Raw genomic sequence first — 24826 nt, forward strand, 5'->3', positions numbered from 1 at the left:
CGCCATGGGCGGCTGCCCCGGGAGCCCGGGAACTGACCGCCAGCCCCGGGGGCGGGGGGGGGGGGGGGCCCAGGATTTGAACGCAGCTCGTGGCAGCTGAGCTGTGTCGTCCGGGGCCACACACAACGGATTCACAGCCTTCATGCCCCAGGAGGGTGCTGAGTGTCTCGCTGACCCCGGTTACGGGATCCGACAGCGGTGTCACCGGTGCTGGGCCGGATGCCCGCGGCGTCTTGACCACCTCTGCGTCTTGCGCCGGGTCTTATGCCTTGGCCGAGTGGATGAACTGTGCGGAGTGGCTCTCCCCGGACGAGAGGCTCCCCTAATCACAGTGGCCCCGACTCTTGCAGGCTCGCATTTGCCGCCAGACGCAGGCAGGCGAGCTGCCGGGGTGCAGAGCCCCAGGGCCCCTTATCTCGCCCCTATCCTGCGGAGCCCAGCCCCATCCCCGGCCCCTGGGAGCTGGGCTCCTCCCAGGCGCGCCCCGTCCCTTCGCGATCTGGGGGCAGCAGGATACGGCGATGACCCTCATGCAGTGCGGGTCTTTAGGGGACGTGAGCTTCTCCGAGAGCGGCGGGGAGAGATGCCTGGGCGTGGGCTCGGTGTCTCGAGGCTGGAGCCGTCTGTACCTGTGGGGCTCGGCTCACCTGAGCAGACGCCGGGAACAGACACCCAGCCCTGCCTCGACACCCACGGGGGCCTGTCTTCATCAATTAAAGAGGAGGCCGAGGCCGTGCTCATCCGATATTTGGTCCCAGTTCTGATCTCTTTCTCCCCGTGGATCTGTCGCTTGGACCTTTTGTAGGCACGGCATTAAACTGCTCTGGGTCGCGAGGCTCGGCTTGGAGGCGCCCTCCTCTGAGGCTTTGTGCCCGATACCTTGCCCCCCTCGCCCTAATCCCTGTATTACACGCGGGTTGTTTGGCATCTGTCCCGGATGCCTCCCCGTGACGGCCAGCTCTGGATCTGACCCGCTGCCGTGTCCTGAAAAGGGGTCTCTCGGGCTTCCCTCCACCCAGTTTAGCAGGAAGGACGCTGGGTGTCGGCTTCTGGTGTCGAATTTGCGTGAAAGTTGGCACGTTTGGGGGACCAGGTCGGTCCTGGGGAATCTTGTGGGAGCCCCAGACCTGGACGGGGGAGCAGGTGAGACCCCAGATGGATGGAGTCCGGGTTGGGTCTCATGATGGGGGTGCTGGACAGGCCCTGAATGAGGTAGGGTGCGTCCTGGGCCCCCTCCTCTATCCCAGCCAAGATGCTCCAGGTGGGATGGCGGGGAGTGGGGGGTCAGGTCTTTGGGCGACCCTGACCGGCACAGAGAGCCTGCGGCCCTGCTGAGGGTGTGGCCCCCGAGGCAGCTGAGGGTCCAAGGCTCTGCTTGGTTGGCAGCCCCGGGCCGGCCTCCAGGTGCCAAGGGCATTTGCATGAGTGACTCAGGTGGGTGGGGGGGGAATGGGTGGGGTCCGTCGGGAGACCCTGCCTGCTGGGGCCCGGAAGGTGCAGAAGATGGACCCCCGGGGGAGGGTCCAGGAGAGCCTGCGTGCAGAGGGGGGGCTTCACGGGGACCTGGGGAAAAACTCTGGCAGGAACGATGAGACAGCACAGTATTTAGTGACTGTAACTCGGTCTGTTCAGGAAACTCTGCGCTGTACTTCGTGCTCTTAATTAAACTTCCTTCCACTGTTTTGTGAGCCCAGTGTTTCCCGGAGCTGCGTGGAGGGTCCTTTCTGGGTTCTGGGATGGGGCTGGAGCCAAGGGTGAGCTCAAACCCCAGGATGGGAGCTTTTAAGAGAGGCTGACACACACGCACACACACACACACACACACACGAATGCACACACACAGGCGTGCAGGCACGCAGACACAAATATGCAGACCTGCATACACGCAGGCATGCATGTACACATGCACACACAGACCTGTGTGATGTGTGCACACAATACACACAGAGACACACATGCACACGAGTGCACACATGCATACACAGACACACAAAGACCTGTGTAATGTGTGCACACACACATACACACAGAGACACACGTATGCATACACAGCACGTATGCATACACAGCACACACAGAGACACATAAACGCATGTAATGTGTGCACACACATGCGTGCATATGCATATAGAGACATGCAGTGCACACAGATGCATATACAAGACGCAGAGATACACACACAGATACACACGTGCACACATATGCATACACAGTGCACAGACACATAAACACAAGTAATATGTGCGCACACATGCATACACATGCCCACAGGCATGCGGTGTACACACATGCATACGCACACGTGCACACGCGGGGAGGCTCCCCTCCCGGAAGCAGCTCCCTGCCCTCTGAGCAAGACACCCCGTGGGGGGCTCGGCCCCCTCCCTGCAGCCACCCCATGCGGCCACTGTCTCTTCTCCTCCAGCTGGCGCCCACCCTCCTGTGGGAGCTGCCTTGGCCATGGCTTTCGTCTGGCTGGCTGTGTTCCTGGTGCCTGTCTCCGGCCTGCTGCCACCGGACCACGGTAGGAAAAGCTGGAGGAAAAGCCACGTGCGGTCTGTGGGTCCCTGGGGCTGTGTTGTTTTTCAGTGAAACTGTTTACGTTGGGGTCACGGTCGAGTCACTCGGCTGCCGTAAGAGATAGTGCAGACGCTTCCCATGTAGCCTTCCCCTCAGTCACCCCGGCGGGTTCATCTTGCAAACCTGGTACCTCACAGACAGGACGTTCATCCTGATACAGTCAAGACACTACCTCCAGAGCTCTTGGTGTAGCTAGGGCGCTGGGACCCATCAGTTTTCTTGGATTTATTATCACCCTCTCTCTGGGTCGGAAGAACCCCGTGCAAACATTAGGGTGATGGGCTGGACTCTGTCCTCACCAAATTCATGCGCTGAAGTCCTAATGAACGGAACCTGTCAGTGGGAGTTATTTGGAAATAGGGTCTTTACACACGTCCTTGAGTTAAGATGAGGTCACGTGGGTGGATCCTCATCCAGAACAATGGGTGTCCTTATAAGGGAGGAGGGGAGATTTGGACCCAGGCATGGACACAGGGAGAAGCCAGGTGGTGATAGAGGAGAGATCGGGGTGATGCAGCCACAAGTGCAGGAACGCCTAGGACTGGGGCGAGGTAGCCCCCAGCAGCTGCAGAGATTCTCCAGCTGGAACGGATTCCCCCTCTGAGCCTCTGGGAGGAACCAATCCTATAGCATCCTGGCCTCCGGGACTGGGAGATATAAATCCAGGTGTCATAAGAGATGAGTCGTCTGGAGCTTGGACAGGCAGATGAGCCACGAGCCCAAGATGCGTCTGGGGCAACTCCATCCTGTTTTTCTCACGTTCGTAACGGAGATTTATGGGGGGTAGGGTGACAACCAGGGTCTCCGTGGCGTCCAGGAAGTTCCCACCATCTTCAAGCATGACGGTGATGGATAGGAAACAATTCACGACGTGATAGTGAAGTTTGACAGTGACATGCGATAAGGAGGCGAAAAGAGTGATGTAGATTCTGAAGCTGCCGTGCCCACCTCTGACTGTCGGGGTCTGGCTGACTTCGGGTGACAGGTGTGGCCGAGAGAGAATATCCCAGCAGAACCCCCAAGGGGAGCCACGCCCTCGGCCCCGGGGTGCGGAGAGTCTGCGTTTCCTGGGCGCCCAGTAGTGAGGGCGCCCAACTCGGGGCGCAAAGACCTGGATGCTTACAGGAGTACAAGAGGTATGGTGCCCTCCAGGCGGGCGTGCTGCCTTGGGGTGGGTCTGCAGAGAAGCCCCTCCCATCAGGGCTTCGCTGAGTGACCGGAGGACCCGGGACAGTGCCCAAGCCTCCTGTCCAGCTCGCACAGCTCGCACAGCACGCACATGTGGGGCAGAGCTGGTACACCCCCTCACCATGGATGCTGGGTGCTTGCATCAGGCATGGGGCCCTGCGCTGCCGTGATGGCCACAGCATTGCCTAACCATGAGAAGTTCGTTCCTTCCTCAAAGAGCGTTGGAGTTCAGATGGTGTGAGTGTGTGTGTGTGTGTGTGTGTGTGTTGGGGCATAGGTATCATTCTTCTGGGGGCTGCTGGCTTACTCAGCTCAGGATGCCTTAACAAAATACCATAGTCTGGAGGACTTAAGTGACATACATTTATTTATCCCAGTCCTGGAGACCAGACGTCTGAGGTCAAGGTGTCCCAGGGCCGCGCTCCCTCCAGAGGCTCCAGGGGAGGGTCCTTCCCGCCTCTTCCAGCTTCTGGGGGCTCCGGGCGTCCCTGGGCTCGTGGCCACCTCCCTCCTGTCTTCACAGGGGGTTCTCCCCGGGTGTGTCCCTGTACCCAAATTTCCCCTCTTAATAAGGACACCCGTCGGATTGGGTTAGGGCCACAGCATGGCCGCGGACCTCATCGTAATTCATTACATCTGCACCCACCCTATTTCCAGCTGAGGTCCCATTCTGAGGTTAGGACTCCAGCGTGATTTGGGGAGGGCTGGGGAAAGGACACAGTTCAGTCCATCCCAGGTGGCTCTGCTCCATGTACAGACCCGGGATCCTTACATAGGGATGGAGCCGGGAGGCTCCATCATCTCCTTGGAGGAGTTTGTAGAAGGATCACACGGGAGTTTTTAGAGGTTTGAGCTAAAAGGACCACACGTTGCTTCTGTCCATTTCCTGGACTCCAAGTCAGTCACGTGGCCGTGCCTGGTGACCAGAGGGTCCGGGAGATGCAGGAGGTCTGGGAGGGGAGGGGGCTTTCTCCACGCCTGAGGCTCCCACCCCCGCATCCTGTCTTTGTCTGCCCCTCTTGTTCTGGGCTGAGGCCACTGACACCTTTGTGGTGATGTCAGGCCCATGGATATTCTGGGGTCACTGACCACAGGCAGGAAGTGAGTAGCTTTCTAGGAGCCAAAAGCTGAAGGAAGCAGTCAGCGTGTTGTACAGTTCTAACATTTCCCCCCTAAAGTGCCCTAAAACTACAACGTTGGTCAAAGTGCATTAGAGGGGCCGTGGGTACAGGACGCGGTGGACTAGAAGCGTTGAAACCAGACACCTTGTCTTGTTCGAAGCATACGGAGAAGTGCTTAGTCTTTCCCTACTGAGTCTGAATTAGTGCCAGGATTTTCAAAGATTTATCAGCGGAAGGATGTTTTCGTCCATGTCTAGTTTGCTGAGAGTTTTTAATCCCAAAGGGGTGTTGAACATTGTCAAAATGTTTTCCTGCTTCTATTGAGAAGATCACGTTTTCTGTTAAAGGGGCAAATTATAGTGATGGTTAAAATAACCTTGCATTCCTGGAGTAAATCCCTTGAGTCAGGAGGTGTTACCACTTTTATACTTTACCTGATTTTATGTGCTACTATTCTGTGAAGGAATTTTGTGTCTAGGAGTACAAGGTGTATTGGGCTTTACTTTTAATGTTTTGATTTTGGTATCGGGATAACGCTGGCCTCATAAAGTGAGTCAGAACATGTTTCCCGCCTTTCCTCTGTTTTTGGAAAGTTTCTGCACATTGTTACTATTTCTTTTTTAAATTGCTGGTGGAATTCAGCCGCAAAGCCATCTGTGCCTGATGCTTTCTTTTGGGGAAGCTTTTTCATTATATATTCTATTCCTTTAATACTTACAGGGTTATTCAGGTTTGCTACTTACGTCAGTACTGCTAATGTGTGTCTTTCAAGAAATTGGTTCATGTCATACATTGTTGAAGGTATTGGCATAACTTTTGTTCAAATTTCCCCCAATTCTTCTTTCAATGTCTTTCAGGATGTGTATCAGTGTCCCCTCTTTCATTCCTAAAATTGGTCTTTTTTTGTTTTTTTCTTGATCAGTGTAGCGAGAGAGAGGGTTTTCAATTATATTGTCTCTTGTATAGAACCAGCTTTTGGTTTCCTTGACTATCGATATAGTTTTTCCATTTTCTTTTTCACTGATTTTTTTTTTTGTTCCCTTTATTTTTTTTTAGGGATTTTGCTTTAGGTTTAATTTCTTTTCAGTTTAATTGGTTCTTCTTTCTCTCACGTCTTCATGTGGAAACTGATTCTTGAATGTAAACTCTTTATTCCTAACATAAACATTTGATGTTATAAATTTCCCTGTAGGTGTTGCTGTAGCTGCATTGCACTTTTTTTTTTTTTTTTTTTGCTTTCATTTTCGTTCAGTTCAAAGTATTTCCTACATTTCCTGTGATTTCTTCTAGGAGGCACGTGGTAATTTATCAGTATGTTGTTTTGTTTGCAAATATCTGGTGTGTTCCAGATTTTCAAAGACTGATCTTGAATTTCGTCAAGAGAGAATTGTAGTCAGAGAATATATGCACAGTGCATGATTTAACCCTTTTTAAAAGGACTGACACTCCCCATACCAGTACGCGGTCTATTGTGATGAATCTTCTGTTTGTACTTGATAAAAATGTGCATCCTGGGATTTCCCTGGTGGTCCAGTGGTTAGGACTCTGCACTTCCACTGCAGGGGACACGGGTTCCAGCCCTGGTCAGGGAACTAAGATCCTGCAAGCTGTGTGGCTCACCACCCCCACCATAAAAAACAAACAAAAAAAATGTGCACCCTGCCGTCGTTGGTTAGAGTGTCCCAACAATGTCAGTTAGGTCAAATTTTTGATATTTTGTTCAAGTCCTGTATATCCCTCCCGTTTTCTGTCTATCTGTTCTATTAGAGAGGGAGGTGGTTCTTATGCCCTCATGTATTTTGAAAATGACTATTGAGAGCACATATATTAGGATGAATTGGCCACTTAATCACTTGAAATTGTCCCTTCTTACCCCTGGAAATAAGATCCTGGGATAAAATCCTAGGTTTTATACAATTAGAGTTTGCATAAAATATGCTTTCCTATTATTGCCATTTAAACTATATTTAAAGTACCTTTCTTGCAGACAGCATACTGTAGGGTACTTTTAAAATCTAGTCTGACAAACTTTCCTTCTCACTGGAGTGTTTAGACCATTTGCATGCAATGAACTTATTAATATGATTGAGTTTAATTCTACCATTTTGCTATTTGTTTGCTGGGTTGTTGTTTTTTTTCGTTTTGTCTTTTCTTTTTTTTTTTTTCTCGCCCCTCCTTTCCTGACTTCTTTTTAGTTACTTTTTTAGTGCTTTTTTTGGTTTTTGTTATTTTCTCTACCATTGGCTTTGGGGCTAGCCCTCTTTGTTCCATTGCTTGTGTGGTTCCTCTGGGATGATTCATTCAGTACATACTATCTTCAAATAATGTTTTTCTACTTCACATAGAACATAGGAATCTCAAAACAGTATACTTTTACTTCCTGCCTCATCCTTTATGCCATGTCACACATGTACTTCTACATCTCTATAAGCCCACAATACACAATACAATATTTTTCTTTTAAAGAATTATCTTTTAAAAACATTAAAAAATGGGAAAGATTTACATGTTTGCCTACATTTTTACTATTTCTGGTATGCTTTTGTTGCATCTCTGCTCACCTTGTTTCCACATTCCTTTGTGAGTTTCCGTCTGGTGATTTCTCCTTCAGCCAGAAAAGCCTTTTTAAAAAACATTTCTTACAGACCTGCTCTTCTGGCAAAAAAACAAACAAATAAAAAAATACAATAAAAAAACCCTTTCACTTTTTGTTACTGTAAAAAGTCTTTATATTTCACCTTCCATTTAGCGCTAAGATATAGATTCTAGGTCGACCAGGATTTGTATTGTTTACTTGCAGCATTTGGAGAAGTCGTTCTGTTATCTTCTGTCTCTCATTATTTCTAAAGAGAAATCAGCAGAAATTCTTATCTTTGTTCTCTGATAGGTGCTGTGTCTTTTTTCTGTTGTTTTTTTTTTTTTTTTTTTTTTTTTTTTTTTTTTTTTTTGCGGTACGCGGACCTTTCACTGCTGTGGCCTCTCCCCTTTCGGAGCACAGGCTCCGGATTTTTTTTTTTTGCGGTACGCGGACCTCTCACTGCTGTGGCCTCTCCCGTTGCGGAGCACAGGCTCCGGAGGCACAGGCCCAGTGGCCATGGCTCATGGGCCCAGCCGCTCCGTGGCATGTGGGGTCCTCCAGGACCGGGGCATGAACCCATGTCCCCTGCATGGGCAGGCAGACTCTCAACCACTGCGCCACCAGGGAAGCCCATCCGTTGGTTTTTAAAGATTTTCTTGATACCACTTTTTAAAAAGGCATTTGAGGATGATGTGTCTTAGCGTTTGTGCTTGTTTATTTGTGTGTTTGTTGGTACCTGTGTGTCTGTGTATCCTAGGTAGGGTTTTTGAGCTTCCTGGGCCTGTAGGTTTATAATTTTCATTAAGTTAGGAAAATGTTTGGCCATAATTTCTTCCAATATTTTTCTTTGGGGGCTTCAACGTAGATCGTTTCCATTGTCTTCCAGTTCATCCAAGTGAATTTTTTCATCTCAGATGCTATATGTTCTACCTCTAAAAATTCTGTTTGGTTCTTCCTTTATATCTTCCATTCCTCACTGCATAGTGTTCATGTTTTCCTTCAAGTCCTCTGACATATTTATAGTGGCTGTTTTAATGGACCGCTCTATTAATTTCATCATCAGCCACTTAGGGGACAATCTCTATGACCTGATATTTCTTCTGGTCACAGCCAACACATTCCTGCTTCTCTGCATGTCTAGTAATTTTTTATTGGGTGCTGGATATTGTGAAGGATGGGTTGGTGAGGGTCTGCTTTGATTGCCTTCTTTAAAGATGGTGAGTTTTGTTTCAGCAGGCCGTTCCTTTATTGGTGGGTCGCCTTGTTTTGAAGCTTTTTCAAGGTGAGTCACCTTTAGTTTTTTCTCTCCGACAACAAAGGCATGACTCTTCTGGGGTCTTTACTGACTTCTCAGTGTCCAGCAAGGAATCTCCACCTTGTCCCGTTGGATTGTGAATGTCTCCCACCCCAAAATACACTCTCAGGATTGTTCATCTTAGTTTTCAGAGAGTCTGAAAATAGTTGATTTATATATTTGGCCCAGTTTTCTAGGGGCTTATGGTGAGAGATACATCTGAGACTACTTTATCATGACTGGAAGAGTATTTCCCACATCTGTAGTTTTTCAAAAGCTCTAGGGTTGAGAACACTATGTCCCTTTTCTTTCAGAATACTGGAGGGTCACGAGTATATTGCATTAAACACTCCTATGTGTATTTGCATTGATTCTGTTTTATTTTGTCTTTACAGATTTGCTTTTACTTTCTTCTTTTCACATTAAAGTTCTTTTTTATTTGTGGGCACAACTGTAATTGGGTGGATAATAACCACTCTAAAGGAGCATAGGTAGATTTTATGGAAAACATAGTGACAGAAAACTCCTTTGTTATGTTATTTAAATATATATGTACTTATTTATATAAATATATATAATTTTATATATGTACATTTCATATTAGATTATGAAGATTATTACAAAATTTTAATTTTAAAATAATTAAAGTTGTAAATAAAGTTATAAAAATTAAAACCAAACTGAAATGTTATAAAAATACGCTAAAACTCATATTTTCTACTGCATCACTCATAGCTGTTTTCATGATATTTACTGTTCTTTTGGAAGAAGTGAATATAAATTCTGAGGCATAAGAATCCATTAAAAATTACATTTTCACTTGTAAGAAATTTCCCTAGGGAATTTTTTTTTTTTTTTAAAGAAGATGTTGGGGGTAGGAGTTTATTAATTAATTTATTTCTTAACCACTGTGCCACCAGGGAAGCCCCCATGCCCATGTTTGGGTATTTTTGGTAGGAGTTTATTAATTTTATTAATTTATTTTTGCTGTGTTGGGTCTTCGTTTCTGTGCGATGGCTTTCTGTAGTTGTGGCAAGCGGGGGCCACTCTTCATCGCGGTGCGCGGGCCTCTCACTATCGCGGCCTCTCTTGTTGCGGAGCACGGGCTCCAGGCGCGCAGGCTCAGTAGTTGTGGCTCACGGGCCTAGTTGCTCCGCGGCATGTGGGATCCTCCCAGACCAGGGCTCGAACCCGTGTCCCCTGCATTGGCAGGCAGGTTCTCAACCACTGCGCCACCAGGGAAGCCCGGGAAGTTGTTTTTTAAGGAATAAATTATCCTTATAGGTTGGGATAATGCCAGAAACCAGGATATTCATAGGGTTTGGTCTTGCTTGTCAAACTAAGGTTGTTGATCCTGATAACCGATCACAGTGCTTGAGGTTTATAAACAGTCATTTCTGCGAAATCCTCTAAATGAGGGGTCACAGATGACAGCTGAAGAAATGTCTGATGGACTTTTATAGCTTTGAGTTGTTGGCCCTATGTGATTGCTTCATGAAGCAAGTCACTGATAAAACATGTGGCATCCTTTGGTCTGCAAACTCTGACCTCTGTCCCCATTGACAGCATCATACGAATATATATGTGCTTTGATTACACTTCAAAATGTATTTAGATGTATGCATTTTGGGTGGATTTCCAAGAAGATGAGAATTCCTCTGGCACTCTATGTAAGAACATAAATATCATTGTGTAATGATCATGTCTCCTACTTTATGAAAATACATATTCCATTATATATACTTGTATATAAGTTTATATATTTTTATATATTACATCTCATATATGCATGGTATATATTACATTTAGAAATATATTACATTAAAATTTATGTATTTTTAATATATCACATTAAAATTACTTTTTCCATTATATATACTTGTATATAAGTTTATATATTTTTATATATTACATCTCATATATGCATGGTATATATTACATTTAGAAATATATTACATTAAAAAAATTTATGTATTTTTAATATATCACATTAAAATTACTTTTTTTTTTTTAAGATTTTTTTGATGTGGACCACTTTTAAAGTCTTTATTGAATTTGTTACAATATTTTTTCTGTTTTCTGTTTTGGTTTTTTGGCCCCGAGGCATGTGGCATCTCAGCTCCCCAACCAGGGATCGAACCCGCACCCCCTGCATTGGAAGGCGAAGTCCTAACCACGGGACCGCCAGGGAAGTCCCTACATTAAAATTTCTATTGCAACTTGCAAAGCATTCCAAAATCTCAGTCTGTAGAGCAGGCACTGAGCCAACTCTCTAAGCCTCAACTGGTTTTCAGTGAAAACGGCCTTCTTTGACATACTTGGTTAAGAAAGGTACATTTCACATCAACGCAGAGGGCAGAAGTGATCTGCTTTTCTGACTTTCTTCCCCCATTGTTGGGAGGGTGAGCTGGCGAGCTCACTAAGGTACTACAGATTTGGGGCCTCTGCCTGCTCCAGGCAACCACTTCTCCGTGTGGAACTCAACTTCCCAAGGGGTAAATAAGTAGGACAAAGTTTAAGCGTTGTGTGCCTCTCTCCAGACTCTTACCCTATAGACATTTCCGATCCAGACCCACCGATTAAGAACCTAAGGATGGAGCCAGAAAGAAAAAGATTGACCTGGGACCTCCATGGAAACGTTTCCGAAATTATGTGTTTCATCAATTCAAAAGCTTTCACTAAGGTAAACCGTCTTCCCTGTACTTAGCATCACAGAGACACGGGTTCTGCTCCTGGGCTCAGTTGTGGAATGTGGGGTCCTTTACGGGCACTGTGGCTTGGGGCTCCTGATCTGTAAGACATCCAGAATGGTACCCACCGGACAGGGTTGGTGTGGAAATGGGCTGAGATACTGCAGGTAGAGAACCAAGCCCAGTTGAAAGTGAGACCTCGGGAAACACTGTCCCCCTCCACCATCCCCTGCCCCCCACTCAAATCCCCTCCTGTTTCAGAGGGTTCGGAGGGCATGAGAACTGTGACACATCTCATGGGGAGGCCGTGGTGAGAATTCCAACCGTAGAGCATGTTTCATGAGAAGGACGCACCTGTCAGCGTCCTTGGGAAGAACCTTGGTTCCCTCAAATTACGCTCAAATGAATACAGTCCAAATCACACCCCGTGTTAGTCTGCTTGGGCTGCTGCTGTAACAAAGCACCACACACGGGGCGGCTTAAACAACAGACATGTATCTCTCCCAGTCCTGGAGGCTGGAATCTGAGATCCAGGTGTCAGCAGGGCTGGTCCCTCCCGAAGCCTCTCTCCAGGGCGTGTAGACGGCCCTCTCTTCCCTGTATCCTCACGTGGTCGTCCCTCTGTGTGTGTCTGTGTCCCGATCTCCTCTTCTATAAGGACAGCAGTCCTGTGGGATCAGAACCCACCCTAATGACCTCATTTTACTTTCATCCCCTCTTTAAAGACCCCCAACTCCAAATACATTTCCATTAAGGGTTTGGATTTCAATATATGAGGTTTTTTTTGGTGGGGGTGTTTAGGGCACAATCCAGTTCATGACAAACCCCTATGGGATTTTAATGGAGCTTGGCCAGCTGACCCTAAACTCTATCTGCAAGAACAAATGTTGCAGAAGAACTAAGAAATTTTTTTTAAAATTAATTTATTTACTTTTGGCTGCATTGGGTCTTTGTTGCTGCGTGCGGGCTTTCTCTAGTTGCGGCGAGCGGGGGCTACTCTTCGTTGCGGTGCGCGGGCTTCTCATTGCGGTGGCTTCTCTTCTTGCAGAGCACGGGCCCTAGGCACACGGGCTTCAGTAGTTGTGGCATGTGGGCTCAGTAGTTGTGGCACACGGGCTTAGTTGCTCGCGGCATGTGGGATCTTCCCGGACCAGGGCTCGAACCCGTGTCCCCTGCATTGGCAGGCGGATTCTTAACCACTGCACCACCAGGGAAGCCCAGAACCAAGAAATTTTGATAAGGAAGGCTAGTGATTAAGAAGTTGCCCTCCCAAGTATCAAAATGTACTAAGAAGCTACCATCGTCCAAAGAGAGGTATTGGCCTGAGAGAGGTGGGGTGGATTAAAGGAGCACACAACAATGCAAAAACAGAAACAGGCATTTGGGGGAATTTTCTACATCGTTAAGAAAATAGTTCCAATCAGTGGAGAAATGACAGTCTATAGAATAAACCGTACTCGCCCAGTTTCCAGAAGGGACTAAAATTGAGGACTTCCCTGATGGTCCAGTGGGTAAAGCTCCGCGCTCTCAATGCCGGAGGCCCGGGTTTGATCACTGGTCGGGGAACTAGATCCCACATGCCGCAACTAAAGATCCCTCACACCGCAATGAAGAGCCCACGTGTCTCAACTAAGACCCGGCGCAGCCAGAATAAATAAATAAATAGGACTAAAATTAAGTTGGCTGATTCCTTCACACACTGCATCAATAGAAATCAAATATATTAAATATATATTTAAATGTATGTATATTAAATATATTAAATATCTAGCTATTTTTCTAACGGCTGAAGTAGAAGCCAATGTAGCGGACAATTTCACAATATGGGACCCTCTTGAGATTCCCTCGTGTGCTGTATCTGCATCCTTGGGTGGTGGTGACCACAGTTTGCTCCCTTGAGGACAAGGACCGCTCAATTCTCAAGCCTTCTTTTTGCTTCTCAAATTTTCCTGCCTCTTTTCCTGTTTTTTCGTTTTCAAATCAAAGCAATACCTGCACAGAGTTTAAAGAGGAAAATAGTCGTACGGGGTTCGTTATGACAAAATAGCAACTTTTCAGTGAGACATCACTTTTTACCTTTCTACACCTGATGCCGTTGTTCTAGACCTCTGCACCTCTCTATAACACAAATTCTTGATTCATTCAGTTTAGCCAAAATGTGTTGATTTTTCTCCTAAGGGACGGGAGGCTTCACTCTCTATTTCCTACCCCCAGCTCACCTCCCCAGCAGCTGCCGTCCTGAGCTCACACTCTCTCCTCTCTCGACAAATATTCAGTTTATTATAACCATATAGACACTATTCACACCTGAGCCATGTGGTTAATGGGGATTTTTCTTTCCTTTCTTACACAAATGTTTGTCTCTCCTAAACTTAATAATTTCCATTTCCTTAAGGTTTTATCTGTTTGCCCAGTTTGTCCATCACTACTTTACCCTCACATTCTTGGCCAAATGGCTAAATATCTTCTCAAAATATCAAGGCATTCTGCCAACTCTGTCTTAGAACCTTCTAGGATATTTTTTCCTTTTGGTGAGTGATTTCCTCATTTTCATCTCCCTCTCTCTCTCTCTCTCTCTCTCTCTGCATGAATACCGAGACTCCTGCTTTGGATGTTGAGGAAAACTAAAGAAAACCTATAGTTTTCTTTCTTTCTTTAAAATCTAAAGTCTCAGTGTTTTATTAGTTCTCCCCTAATTATGAATAGATTGCTCTGTCTCTCTCAGGCACGGAAAAGAACGTATTGCAGTATTCCTGACTTGTCATGCCAAGTGACAAACTACAGCATCAAGGTGACCAAAGGTCAGCCATTCTCCACGTGGATTCAGTATCCTAGACAAGGTGAGGGGAAGATGCTCTTTCGGGGTTTCCTTTGCTTTCAATCATCCGTTAGTGCTCTGAATACCAAAATAATGGTTTTTACCTTGGATGGGTCTGCGGGGACATAGCTTTGTGGAAAAAAGACCATCTCGGAGGGTCTCATGCAATTTTATGCACGGCACCTGCCTGAATGCACAGAACTGTAGAAACATAGAGCAGTTTTGTTGTTGTTGTTTTTGTGTTTTTGCTTTTTTGTTTCGTTTTGTCTTTGTAGTTTGAGAACAGAGTTTTATCATTTTCTTCATGCCAAACAAACAAATTGTCTGATCCCATATACAGTTGGGACAAAGAGAACACCAATAGCAAGTCTGAACATTTCTTGTGCTCTTTGTCAGGAAGCTGTAACATCACAAAACTGTGCTCTTCTGAGGATGGGAAAACGAGGAAGATAAACTCTGGCTCCAAACTGTTGGAAATGCAGTTTATGTTGTTGGATTTTTCTTTTCCCCTTTCAGTAAAAAAAAAAATGTCTTTCATGACTCTAGCTGATCCAGGTTTCATCCAAAATATGTTACTTCTTAAAAATAGGGTTCTGGTGGCTTCCCTGGTGGCGCAGTGGTTGAGAGTCCGCCTGCCGATGCAGGGGACGCGGGATCGTGCCCCGGTCCGGGAAGATCCCACATGCCGCGGAGCGGCTGGGCCCGTGAACCATGGCCGCTGAGCCTGCGCGTCCGGAGCCTGTGCTCCGCAACGGGAGAGGCCACAACAGTGAGAGGCCCGCGTACCGCAAAAAAAAAAAAAAAAAAAAAAAAAAAATAGGGTTCTGATGGCAACGGACTTTAGCTGAGGAGTAGGCAAAGAGAAAGATAGAAAGATAGTTCCTAAAAGACTGTTGGGCGTTTCTTAGGGTTAGGGTTAGGTGGGCAGGTTTGGGGGCAGGAGGGGTCCGGTGAGGGTATATAGGGTCACGGGGGGGCGGGCCATGGGCGGGGAGCCTTGCAGGGACGGGAGTTGTTACCATTGCAGAAACGGTAGGCGCTACATGGATGTCTCTATTATTTCTTAGAACCGCGTGAGACTTCGCAAGGATCGCTAAAAAGGGACTCACTTAAAAAAAATTTTTTTTTTGAATTGTATTGACGTATAGTTGATTTACAACGTTGTGTTAATTTCTGCTGTCCAGCAAAGTGACTCAGTTATACATAATTTTTTTTTTTCATATTCTTTTCCATGATGGTTTATCCCAGGATATTGAATATAGTTCCCTGGGCTCTACAGGAGGACCTTGGTGTTTATCCGGGACTCAGTTTTTTGTTTTTTTTTTTTTCCCTCTTCTTTGCAAGCCCAGAAGGGAATCCCAGGGCGGCTGCAGAAAACCTGACCTGCTGGGTTCACGACGTGGATTTCCTGACGTGCAGCTGGGCGGTGGGCCGGCAGGCCCCGAGGGACGTGCAGTACAATCTCTACCTGGAGAACCTAGAGTAGGTGTGACCTTGGGCTCGCCGGGGCGCCCCCGGGCTGGAGCGGGGGCTTCAGGGCCGCTCAAGACGCACCCCACTCCGCACAGCTCCTATGAGAAGTGGCCGTGCTCCCAGTACAGAGCAGATGAGCAAGGGACAAACGTCCAGTGCCGTTTTCACAACATCTCTGTGTTATCCAAGGATCAAACCCGTTTCCTGGTGAACGGCACCAGCAGTGGCTCCAAAATCCCCTGCTCTGAAACGAGCGATAAATTAGCCAAAATCGGTGAGTAAGAAAACGTGACACCTTCTTCGAGTGCCGTACTTGGCTTGGAGATGCTGCTCGCTGTGCTGCAACCGAATACCCCAGGCTGGGGGCTTAGACAACACACTTCTGTCCCACAGTCCTGGGGGCTGGGAGTCGGAGATCGCAGCGTGGGCACGTCAGTTCCTGGCGAGGCCCTCTTCCTGGCTTGCGGGTGGCTTCATGTTTGCTGTGTCCTCACACAGTGGAGAGAGAGCTCTGGTACCCCTTCCCCCTGCTTCTTTTTTATTCTTATTTCTTATTGGGGTAGAGTTGTTTTACAATGTTGTGTTAGTTTCTACTGTACCGCGAAGTGGAGTTCCCTGTGCTGTACGGCAGGTTCTCATTAGGTGTCTATGTTACACATCTTAGTGTACGTATGTCCGTCCCAATCTCCCAATTCATTGCACACCCCCTTGCTCTGATTATAAGGGTACTGATCCCATCATGGGGGCCTCACCTTCAGGACCTCATCTAACCCCGATTACGTCCCAAAGGGCCTGCCTCCAAAACCGTCCCACGGGGCGTCAGGGCTTCCGCACGTGAATCTGGGGAGACACAGACACCTAGCTCACAGCAGCTGCTCTGTGTTCCCTGGACCTAAGGAAGCGTTTCCAGAACGCACCTAGCAGATGGCTCTGTGCCCCCCGTCCACCGAGGACAGCTGCACCGTGAGGCTGGGGGGTCTCACACGGGTCGCCCCTCTCCAGGCCCTGTGTTCAAAAATAGCTCAAAAATAGTTGTTCTTTTTGTGTGAATTTATCGACTGCATGTTTTCAGAATACAAAACCCATCTTAGCAAAGCTCTGTCAATACTTTTTAACTTTAAATTAGACACCCCCTGCCCCCCAAATTATGACAGCTTCAAGCCCCATGAAACCTGGCCCCTCGCCACCCTGGCTGGTCCACGTGGAGCTGGGAAGCATATGAGCAGAGAGGTGGGTGCAGAAGGGGAGAAGATGGGGGCCTCTGGTTCAGAAGCCGGGGTGGGGCTCCTGCCTTTGTCTGTGGTGTCCCCCCCGCCCGCAGCCAGCCCCACTTTGATGCCGCATCCCTCACACAACAAGCGCCCCTGGGCGAGCGCACCCTACACGTGTGGCCCCGCCCCGACTCCGCACCTGTGCTCCGGCCCCAGCCCTGCTGTCCACGTGGGGTGTCCACGGCCTGGTTCCCAGCGGGGGTGGCGGGGTGACGCCAGCGCCTGTGGCAGTGGGAGTGGGGGTGGCAGGAGGTTTGAGCGCACATCAGTGGGGGGACCCGGGACTGGCGACCACCCCATGGTGAGCCTGGGTTTCCTGCCAGGGGTCCAGGTGGGATGCTGAGCAGACACCGCTGGGGTCCTGGCGGGGGGTCAGACCTGTAGACCTCGACGCGGTCCCGTAGGAAACGGGTGGAGCCGGAATCAGGGATGCAGAGCACCCCAGGGAGGGCTAAGGGCGGAGCCCTGGGACGGCCCACAGAGGGGGGCCCGAGGGTCCTGGAGGAGCTGGGTCCCCCGCTGCGGGTGGCGGGGGCAGGTGAGAAGAAAGCAGGGGATGTGACCCGGTCAGAGTCCAAGGCTGGGTCAGAAGATTCCGGGTGAACTTTTGGGGGTGGAATTGGCGGCCAAGGTCATGGGGGCAGGACTGGCCCCGGGCAGCTCGGGGAGGGGGCCAGGCTGCCCTGGAGGTGGGGTCTGAGCAGAGCCGATTGGTCCAGTGGGCAGGAGGGAGGGAGGGACCTGGCAGCTGGACCACGCTTTGCTCCCCCTCTGCTGGAGAAGCGTAGCCCCAGGGCCTGGAATCGCCGAGAGGGAAAAGAACAGGGCTGCTCTGAGGGGTGTCCCTGCACAGACGTGAGGAGAGCTTTGCAAGGTCCTCCGAGTGGGTGAGGGGTCCCCCCGGCCCACTGTCTGAGAGCTGGTCTCCAGGCTCAGTGACCCTAATCATACCGACAGTTTTCTCTCACTTGTCTCTGTCTCTTGATACTTTTTAACTTTGGAATGACGTTTTCCTCTCTTCCTCCCCCTCTGAGTTTGTAGGAGGCCTGTTTTTAAAAGTATCTCCGGGGGGCGGGCGGGGAATTCTTTTTTGATGTGCTTTGCTCATAAAAGTGTTTTTACCTCCCCTAGAGGTATTAGCAGCTCCCAACATCACTAGCAGGTGGTGCAACCAAAGCTACTTGTTCATGCGGTGGCAAATGAGCAGTCACTTTAACGATGACTTCAAGTATGAACTTCAGATACAGAAGGTAAAGGGTTTCCTGGGTGGGCATCTCGTACGCTCTTACACCCCCGCTGGACTCTGGGGCTTTGGGGGTAGGTGAAACATTCAAAAAAAAAAAAAAAAAAAAAAAAAACAGAGGAACTGTAAAATAAATGAGCTTTAGCAAAACTGAAAGCGTTTGGCCGTTTGAATGACACCGCTGACTGACATTGGAAAGCAAGTCAGAATATGGAAAGAAACGTTTGCATACTTTCCGTCAGGTTTGGGGTAGAGGAGGGATGTTTACCTGTCAACACTCAGAAGATAAACAACCGTACAGAAAAAGAGCAAAAGGTTGAAACAGCCACTTGGTGAAACTCTCTCCGACCGTATGTCACAGAGCCTGCAATTCCCCTGCGAGAAATGAAACCAGTAGCCCCCCAAGGATAGGACCTAAGTGTTTGTAGCACCTACGTGTATAATGGTCCCTAAACAGGACACAATCCTAGGGAAGGGATGAACAAAATATAGCCACACAGTGGAATCCTATCCGCCAAGAACTGGAGGGTCCCGTGTGTATGTTTAAAAGTGTTATAAAAGAAACAATTTACACAGGAAAATTCAGGATGCTCTGTAGGGACAGACCTGAGGGCTGAGGCAGGGGTGCAGGGAGGAGGGCATGGAGGAGAAGCTGGAGGGAATTTGGGGGTGATGGACACGTTTGCCAAAGTCAGCAGATGATATGCTCTGCTGGTGTGCTTTGCTGTATGCAAATCATACCTGAATAAAGCTACTATTAAAAAAATATGCTGGAGATCACCGGTATTCTATACTCAATGACTGACATAGTTATTGACTGTTTATTTTTCTGTGTGTGTTACATTTATTTATACTTTACACTCAACTTTTTCATAAGCCTAAGACTGCTAAAAAAAATGGAGTCAACAGATTAAAAAAAAAGGACCAGCTATTTTTGAGCTAGGTGGTATTTTGTACTTAATTGTCTACTTGTAATTATTTATTGTTTATTTACTTATGTATTTATTTATACTCAATAACTGCTTGTACTCATTTTTTAAAAAAAATTTATTTTATTGAAGTATAGCTGATTTACTCTGTTGCGTTAATTTCTGCTATACAGCAAAGTGATTCAGTTATACCCATATATACATTCTTTTTCATATTGTTTTCCATGATGGTTTATCATGGGATATTGAATATAGTTCCCTGTGCTACACAGTAGGACCTTGCTGTTTACTCAGTTTTTCTATAAACCAAAAACTATTCCAAAAAATCTATTAATTAAAAAATGACCAAGCACTTTGAGTCAATCAGTATTTTATACTCAATTATTTACTTATATTTATCTTGTATGTGTATTTACCTGTTTGTGTATATTTATTATTTATATTCATGTTCTGATTATTTCATACTCAACTCTTCTATAAACCTAAAACTGCTCAAAAAATTAGTCCATAAATTAAAAGAAAATGAGTATTTTTGAGCTCATTGGTATTTTTATACTCAAGTATTTACTTATATTTATTCATTATGTCAATGTATGTATATACCTATTACTTATACTCAATTACTGCTTGTATTCAAGTTTTCTGTAAACCCAAAACCACTCAAAAAAAGTCGAGTGTATTGATTAAAAAGACCAAATATTTTTGAGGTAGTTGGTATTTTATACTCTACGATTTACTTACATTTACTATTGTTCTCTACTGATTCATGTATTATATTTATTATTTAGACTCAACTAGCATATGGTCAATTTTTCTGTTAACCAAAACGGCTCAAAAAAATCAAGTCTATCAATTTTATTTTTTTAAATAAAAGACCAGGTACTTAAAAAAAATTTTTTTTTTAATTGAAACATAGTTGATAGTTGATTTACATTGTTGTGTTAGTTTCAGGTCACAGCAAAGTGATTCAGTTATACACACATATTAACTGTATATATTCAGTTATATATATATATATATATATATATATTTCAGATTCTTTTCCATTATGTTATTACAAGATAGTGAGTAGAGTTTCCTGTGCTATACAGTAGATCCTTGTTATTTATCTATTTTATATATATAGTAGTGTGTGTCTGTTAATCCCAAACTCCTAATTTATCCCTCCCCAGGTACTTTTTAGTTCATTGATATGTTATACTCAGTTACCTCTATTTATTATTTTTGTGTAAAGAAGTTTTGTATTTATTATTTCTACTCAATGACTGATTATTTTATCCTCGATTTTTCTGTAAAGCTGAAGATGCTCTGACAAATGAGGGCCCTTCGTGGGGATGGGGTTAGGCACCCACGCTCTGCTTTTCTCTTACAGGGTATGGAGCTCGCCTACAAACAGGAGGTAGGTGTCCCCGCCCCCGCCCCATTCTGGCATCCCAAGCGCAGGCTCCGTATGTCTATTACTGTGCAGTGACTCTGAGATGAAGCTCCCCGGTCCATAGACCAGATGCCATGTCCTGCCTGGTGCTGCCCTAAAGGTCCAGCCCCCGGCCCCCAAATCCCTCAGGATTCCGAGGGAGTGTCACCATGCCCTGATTCACTAACCAACTGCCTCTACCCTGCAGAGGCAGCTGCTTCCGGACCGTAACTACCGGCCACAGACCCCACGCCCCCCATCTCTCCTTGGTTTCTGACTCTGTCTCTGCCTCTGCCTCCCGTCTCTGCCTCTGTCTTTTCGGGGCTTCTCCTCTGTGTCTGTGTCTCTCCTCCTCTGTCTTTTAGAAGGACCCTGTCATTGGATGTAGGGCCACTCTCATCGAGGAGGACCTCAAGCATCTTGAGATGATTCATCACATCTGCAAAGACCCTGTTTCCAAATAAGGTCCCAGGTTCTGGGGGGACAAATCTTCTTGGGGGGACCCCACTGAACGTTCTACAGGCTCCATTCACTGCCTGACACCCGAGATGCCACCACTCTTCTTGATCTCACCGGCGGTGGCCACCATGAATACTGACCTTCTAGTGATTAGAAAGAATATTTTTGTTTGGATGCCAAGAGCCTGGGCTGAGACGGACGCAAAGGGAGCTTCAGGTTCCGGGCCCCTCTGAGCACCAGGCATCTTCCTGTCTCCCAAGGGGGGCTGGCCAGGCTGTCTCTTGGGTGGCCGTCTTGGTTCCCTGGGGCGGCCATAAAAACGACCCTAGACTGGTGACTGAGAACCACAGACATCCACCCTCCCCCAGTCCTGGAGACCAGAAGTCTGAGGTCAAGGTGTCCCAGGGCCGCGCTCCCTCCAGCGGCTCCAGGGGAGGGTCCTTCCTGCCTCTTCCAGCTTCTGGGGGCTCCAGGCGTCCCTGGGCTTGTGGCCGTATCCCTTCCATATCCACAAGGCGTCTCCCTGTGTGTATGTATGTGTCTGTCTCCGAGTTTCCTCTCTTTATAAGGACACCAGTCAGAGTGGTTTGGGGTCCACTGTACCCTATCCGACCTCCTCTTAACTCATCACATCTGCATCAACCCTATTTCCAAATAAAGTGGCCTTCTGAGACGCTGAGGGTTGGGACCCCAACACGTGAATGTGGGGAGGACCCACTCAACCCCCTGAAGGCCCCGTTCTTCCGCCACGGACTGGGAATGGACCTTCCCCTCTACTTTCTTTTAAACTGCAGATCTACAAAGCCTTCTTGGAGCTGAACAATCCTGGGACCTACACGGTGCAAGTAAGGGCCAGGGATGCCACCTTCTCCCATTACAAACCTTGGGGCCCGTGGAGTGTCCCCCAACACTTCGGTGAGTGGAAGGCTCCTTCCCGCCTCTTCCAGCTTCTGGGGGCTCCAGACGTCCCTGGGCTTGTGACCGCCTCCGTGCCGTCTCTGATGGACTCTGTGTGTCCCAGCTGTTCCATGGAGCTGCGCTGGGCGCGCGGAGACGGCTATCGCCAACACTCTTGAGTTACAAGACAAACCTTTTAACGCAGTTTTTTTTAAAAAATCGAAATTGAGGCGAAAAATCCATGATGTTTAATCCATATATTAAATTCAAGAAGTAAGGCATTGCGCACCCAGGACGCAGCGCGGCAGGGAGGGAGGGAGGTGGGGAACAGACCAACCTCGGCCCGGCCCCTCCTGATGGGCGTGGCTGACCACCCCCCCGCCCCGCGCCCGCGACCCGAACTGATCCGAGGGGTCGGCGCTACCAGCCCCCAACTCCAAGTGTCGGTCGGTGGTCGGGGGGCATCGGATTCTGGCGGGTTGGGAGGGATTCCCGTGGGGCCGGGCCCGGTGCGCAGGTGGCCGCTGTCCCCAGGTGGACGGACCCGCCCGACGCGTCCCGCCCCTCTTCCCTAGTGTGTGAGGAGGGCGCGCGCCTCCCCGCCTGGCTGACGTGTTTGCTGATCGCGCTGGGGACGCTGCTGCCTACGGGGCTCGTGCTCCTGTTCTGCAGGTGAGCCCGCGGGCCCCTGGTTTGCGCGGTCGTTTTCTGGAGCGCGAGCCGCAGGCCACGCCGCCCCCGCCCCGCCCCGTGCGCCCGGGCTGCGGGACGCGCCCCCGCCGGTCGCGGGGCACCGCTTCTCGTTGCCCCAGCGGTCTTTTCCCAACCAGACCCCGGTTTCTGCCATCTGGTCCCTGCCGCCCGCGGGACCCAAGGAGCCGGGTCCCCCGTGCAGCACCCTGCAGGCCCCTCCCTCCCCAGCACCTGTGCGGGGGTCTGCAGTCAGACTGCCCTGCTGGCCCCCACATGCCCGGGCTGTTCGCTCCCTCACACCTCACCCCGACCCCCCCCCCCCCCCCCCCCCCCCCCCCCCCCCCCCCCCCCCCCCCCCCCCCCGCGCCCCCCCCCGCCGCCGCCTCTCCCACTACGGCAGCCGTCTCCACCGCCGCCGCCTCCACCACCACAGCCGCCGCCAGCCCGCCCCTCCACCCGCCCCCCTCCCCGCGACGGGGCTCCGGGGCCCCTCCCCAGCCCGGCAGGCAGCAGGCGCGCGGCAGCGTCAACCCGGCCGGTTGCGGTCCCTGCCACAGGCCTGCGCGCTGAGCCGAAAGTGTGCGCCCGGCACAGGCCCCGCCCAGGCCGGCCCCTCCCGCCTCATCCCCCTTCGCCCCGAGCGCCGGCTCCTGCCTGGTCTGTCTGCTGGCTTCACGCCCACCCCTCCCCGCCGCTTCAGGCTGAGCCGCCCCGCCCAGGGGCTTGGTTTGGGGGCGGATGGGACACCGCCCCAGGGAGGGGACCACAGGCTCCGCGCGGAGGCTGTGGGGAGGGGGAGGTTGCCATGGTGATAGGATGGGGTCTCGGGAGAGGTGCCGTGGTGGGTGCGGTGCAGCTGACCCAGCAGATGCAGCTCGGCTAGGGCCCTGCTTTCTCATTCCCGCACGTCTCCTACAGGGACCCCTCCCAAAGGAGGCAGGAGTCCTACTCCATCGGGGCCTCGCTGGGGTCCTCTAGTGGACGCCGCGTCTCCCCTGCGCTGGTGGGTGCGGGTTTTAGAACAGGTGTCTCTCTCTCTCCTCCGAGGTTCTCGGTGATGCAGAAGCTGTTCCCTCCCATCCCTCACATGAAAGACCATATCAATGGCAAACTTCAGAACGGAAGGACGGTACGTGGTGGCTCCCGCCGGGGGACACACCTGGGGCCAGGTGCCCGCAGCCCCGCCCAGGGAGCAGGGCACTGCTGGCCCTGGAGGGTGGCCTGGGAACGTGATGGGCAGGGAAGGAGCCGGCTCCGGTCCTGTGACACGGGCGGTCGCCCCGAGGTGCAGGTCCGGGAGCCCCTGGGGAGCCTCCCGCTGAGGTGTGTTCTGCGCTGGCCCCGCCCCCGTGGCTTTCCAGGGTGCACTTGACCCCCCTGTTGCTCTGCCACTCACCTCGCCTCCCTCACCCCGCAGATGACCTGGGACCCCGACCAAGACAGCCAGGAGGAGTGTCCAGTGGTCGAGGTGCAGGTTCTGGGGGAAACATGAAGCTGGTGCAGAGGCCCCGTTTTCCGCCAGGTGGAGGGCGCACAACCTGGTCATGGCAGGTCGTGGATGTTTCAAGCGGGGTCAGGGATGGGAAAGCCCGATGCAATTGACACGGGGTCGCCTCGAGGAAGAAAGAACAAAACGTGTTGGGCTCATGTCTCGAATAAAGGGCTTTTTTCCTCATCCGTGGCCCCCGGAAGTGGGGGTCACCTCCCAACGCCGCTGAGACCCACTTTCCAGCCTCCTAGACTTGTCTGGAGCTCACATGTCCACTGGGTTTGCTGCTTCGCAAGTCCGTTAAGGGGCCCTGCCTGCCTGGTTTCTTTGTCTTTAACTGAACTTTTGTTTTCTTGCTGCATTTCCCCTTTGTAAGCCCCTTAAATCACTTGCGTGACAACGCGGGGCCAGGGGGGTGGTGTCTACATCCCTCCCCTGGCTACGTGTGCGACCCCAGGGAAGGCACACGGGAGACCAGGCGTCAAGGCGGCAGGAAAGGGGGTGTCAGGGCAGCGTGGCCTGTGGGCCTCGGGGGCAGGCAGGCGCAGAGGAGCGGCCCGGCGTCCAGACATGGTCGTGGTGGGCAGTGAAGACACCCACCTGTAAGCCCACGGAAAAGGACGCCCACGTGCACAGCCTGGCCCCCGGGAACCCGAGTCTCCAAGAGGCAAGGCTTTCCTGGAGGACCT

General features: G+C 49.7%; 1 protein-coding gene across 2 annotated transcripts in view; it reads left to right on the forward strand.

Annotated features, from left to right (window-relative positions):
* Positions 1–24446, forward strand: part of IL3RA (interleukin 3 receptor subunit alpha) — a 24934-nt gene extending 488 nt beyond the window's left edge. The window contains exons 2-12 of one of the 2 annotated variants that reach the window (XM_028492475.1): positions 2426–2524; positions 11302–11444; positions 14177–14291; positions 15619–15751; positions 15838–16016; positions 18145–18263; positions 20558–20584; positions 21853–21973; positions 22531–22627; positions 23696–23777; positions 24066–24446. In XM_028492475.1, the coding sequence (XP_028348276.1) occupies positions 2461–2524; positions 11302–11444; positions 14177–14291; positions 15619–15751; positions 15838–16016; positions 18145–18263; positions 20558–20584; positions 21853–21973; positions 22531–22627; positions 23696–23777; positions 24066–24140 (1155 nt within the window). In that variant the 5' untranslated portion in view covers positions 2426–2460 and the 3' untranslated portion in view covers positions 24141–24446. Of the gene's footprint in view, positions 1–2425; positions 2525–11301; positions 11445–14176; positions 14292–15618; positions 15752–15837; positions 16017–18144; positions 18264–20557; positions 20585–21852; positions 22229–22530; positions 22628–23695; positions 23778–24065 lie in introns of those variants that run through there. The other variant, XR_003680730.1, reaches the window with a different exon arrangement.
* Positions 24447–24826: the final 380 nt, after the last annotated feature.

Source organism: Physeter macrocephalus, chromosome 7 (genome assembly GCF_002837175.3).
Source record: "Physeter macrocephalus isolate SW-GA chromosome 7, ASM283717v5, whole genome shotgun sequence".
Lineage (NCBI taxonomy): Eukaryota > Metazoa > Chordata > Mammalia > Artiodactyla > Physeteridae > Physeter > Physeter macrocephalus.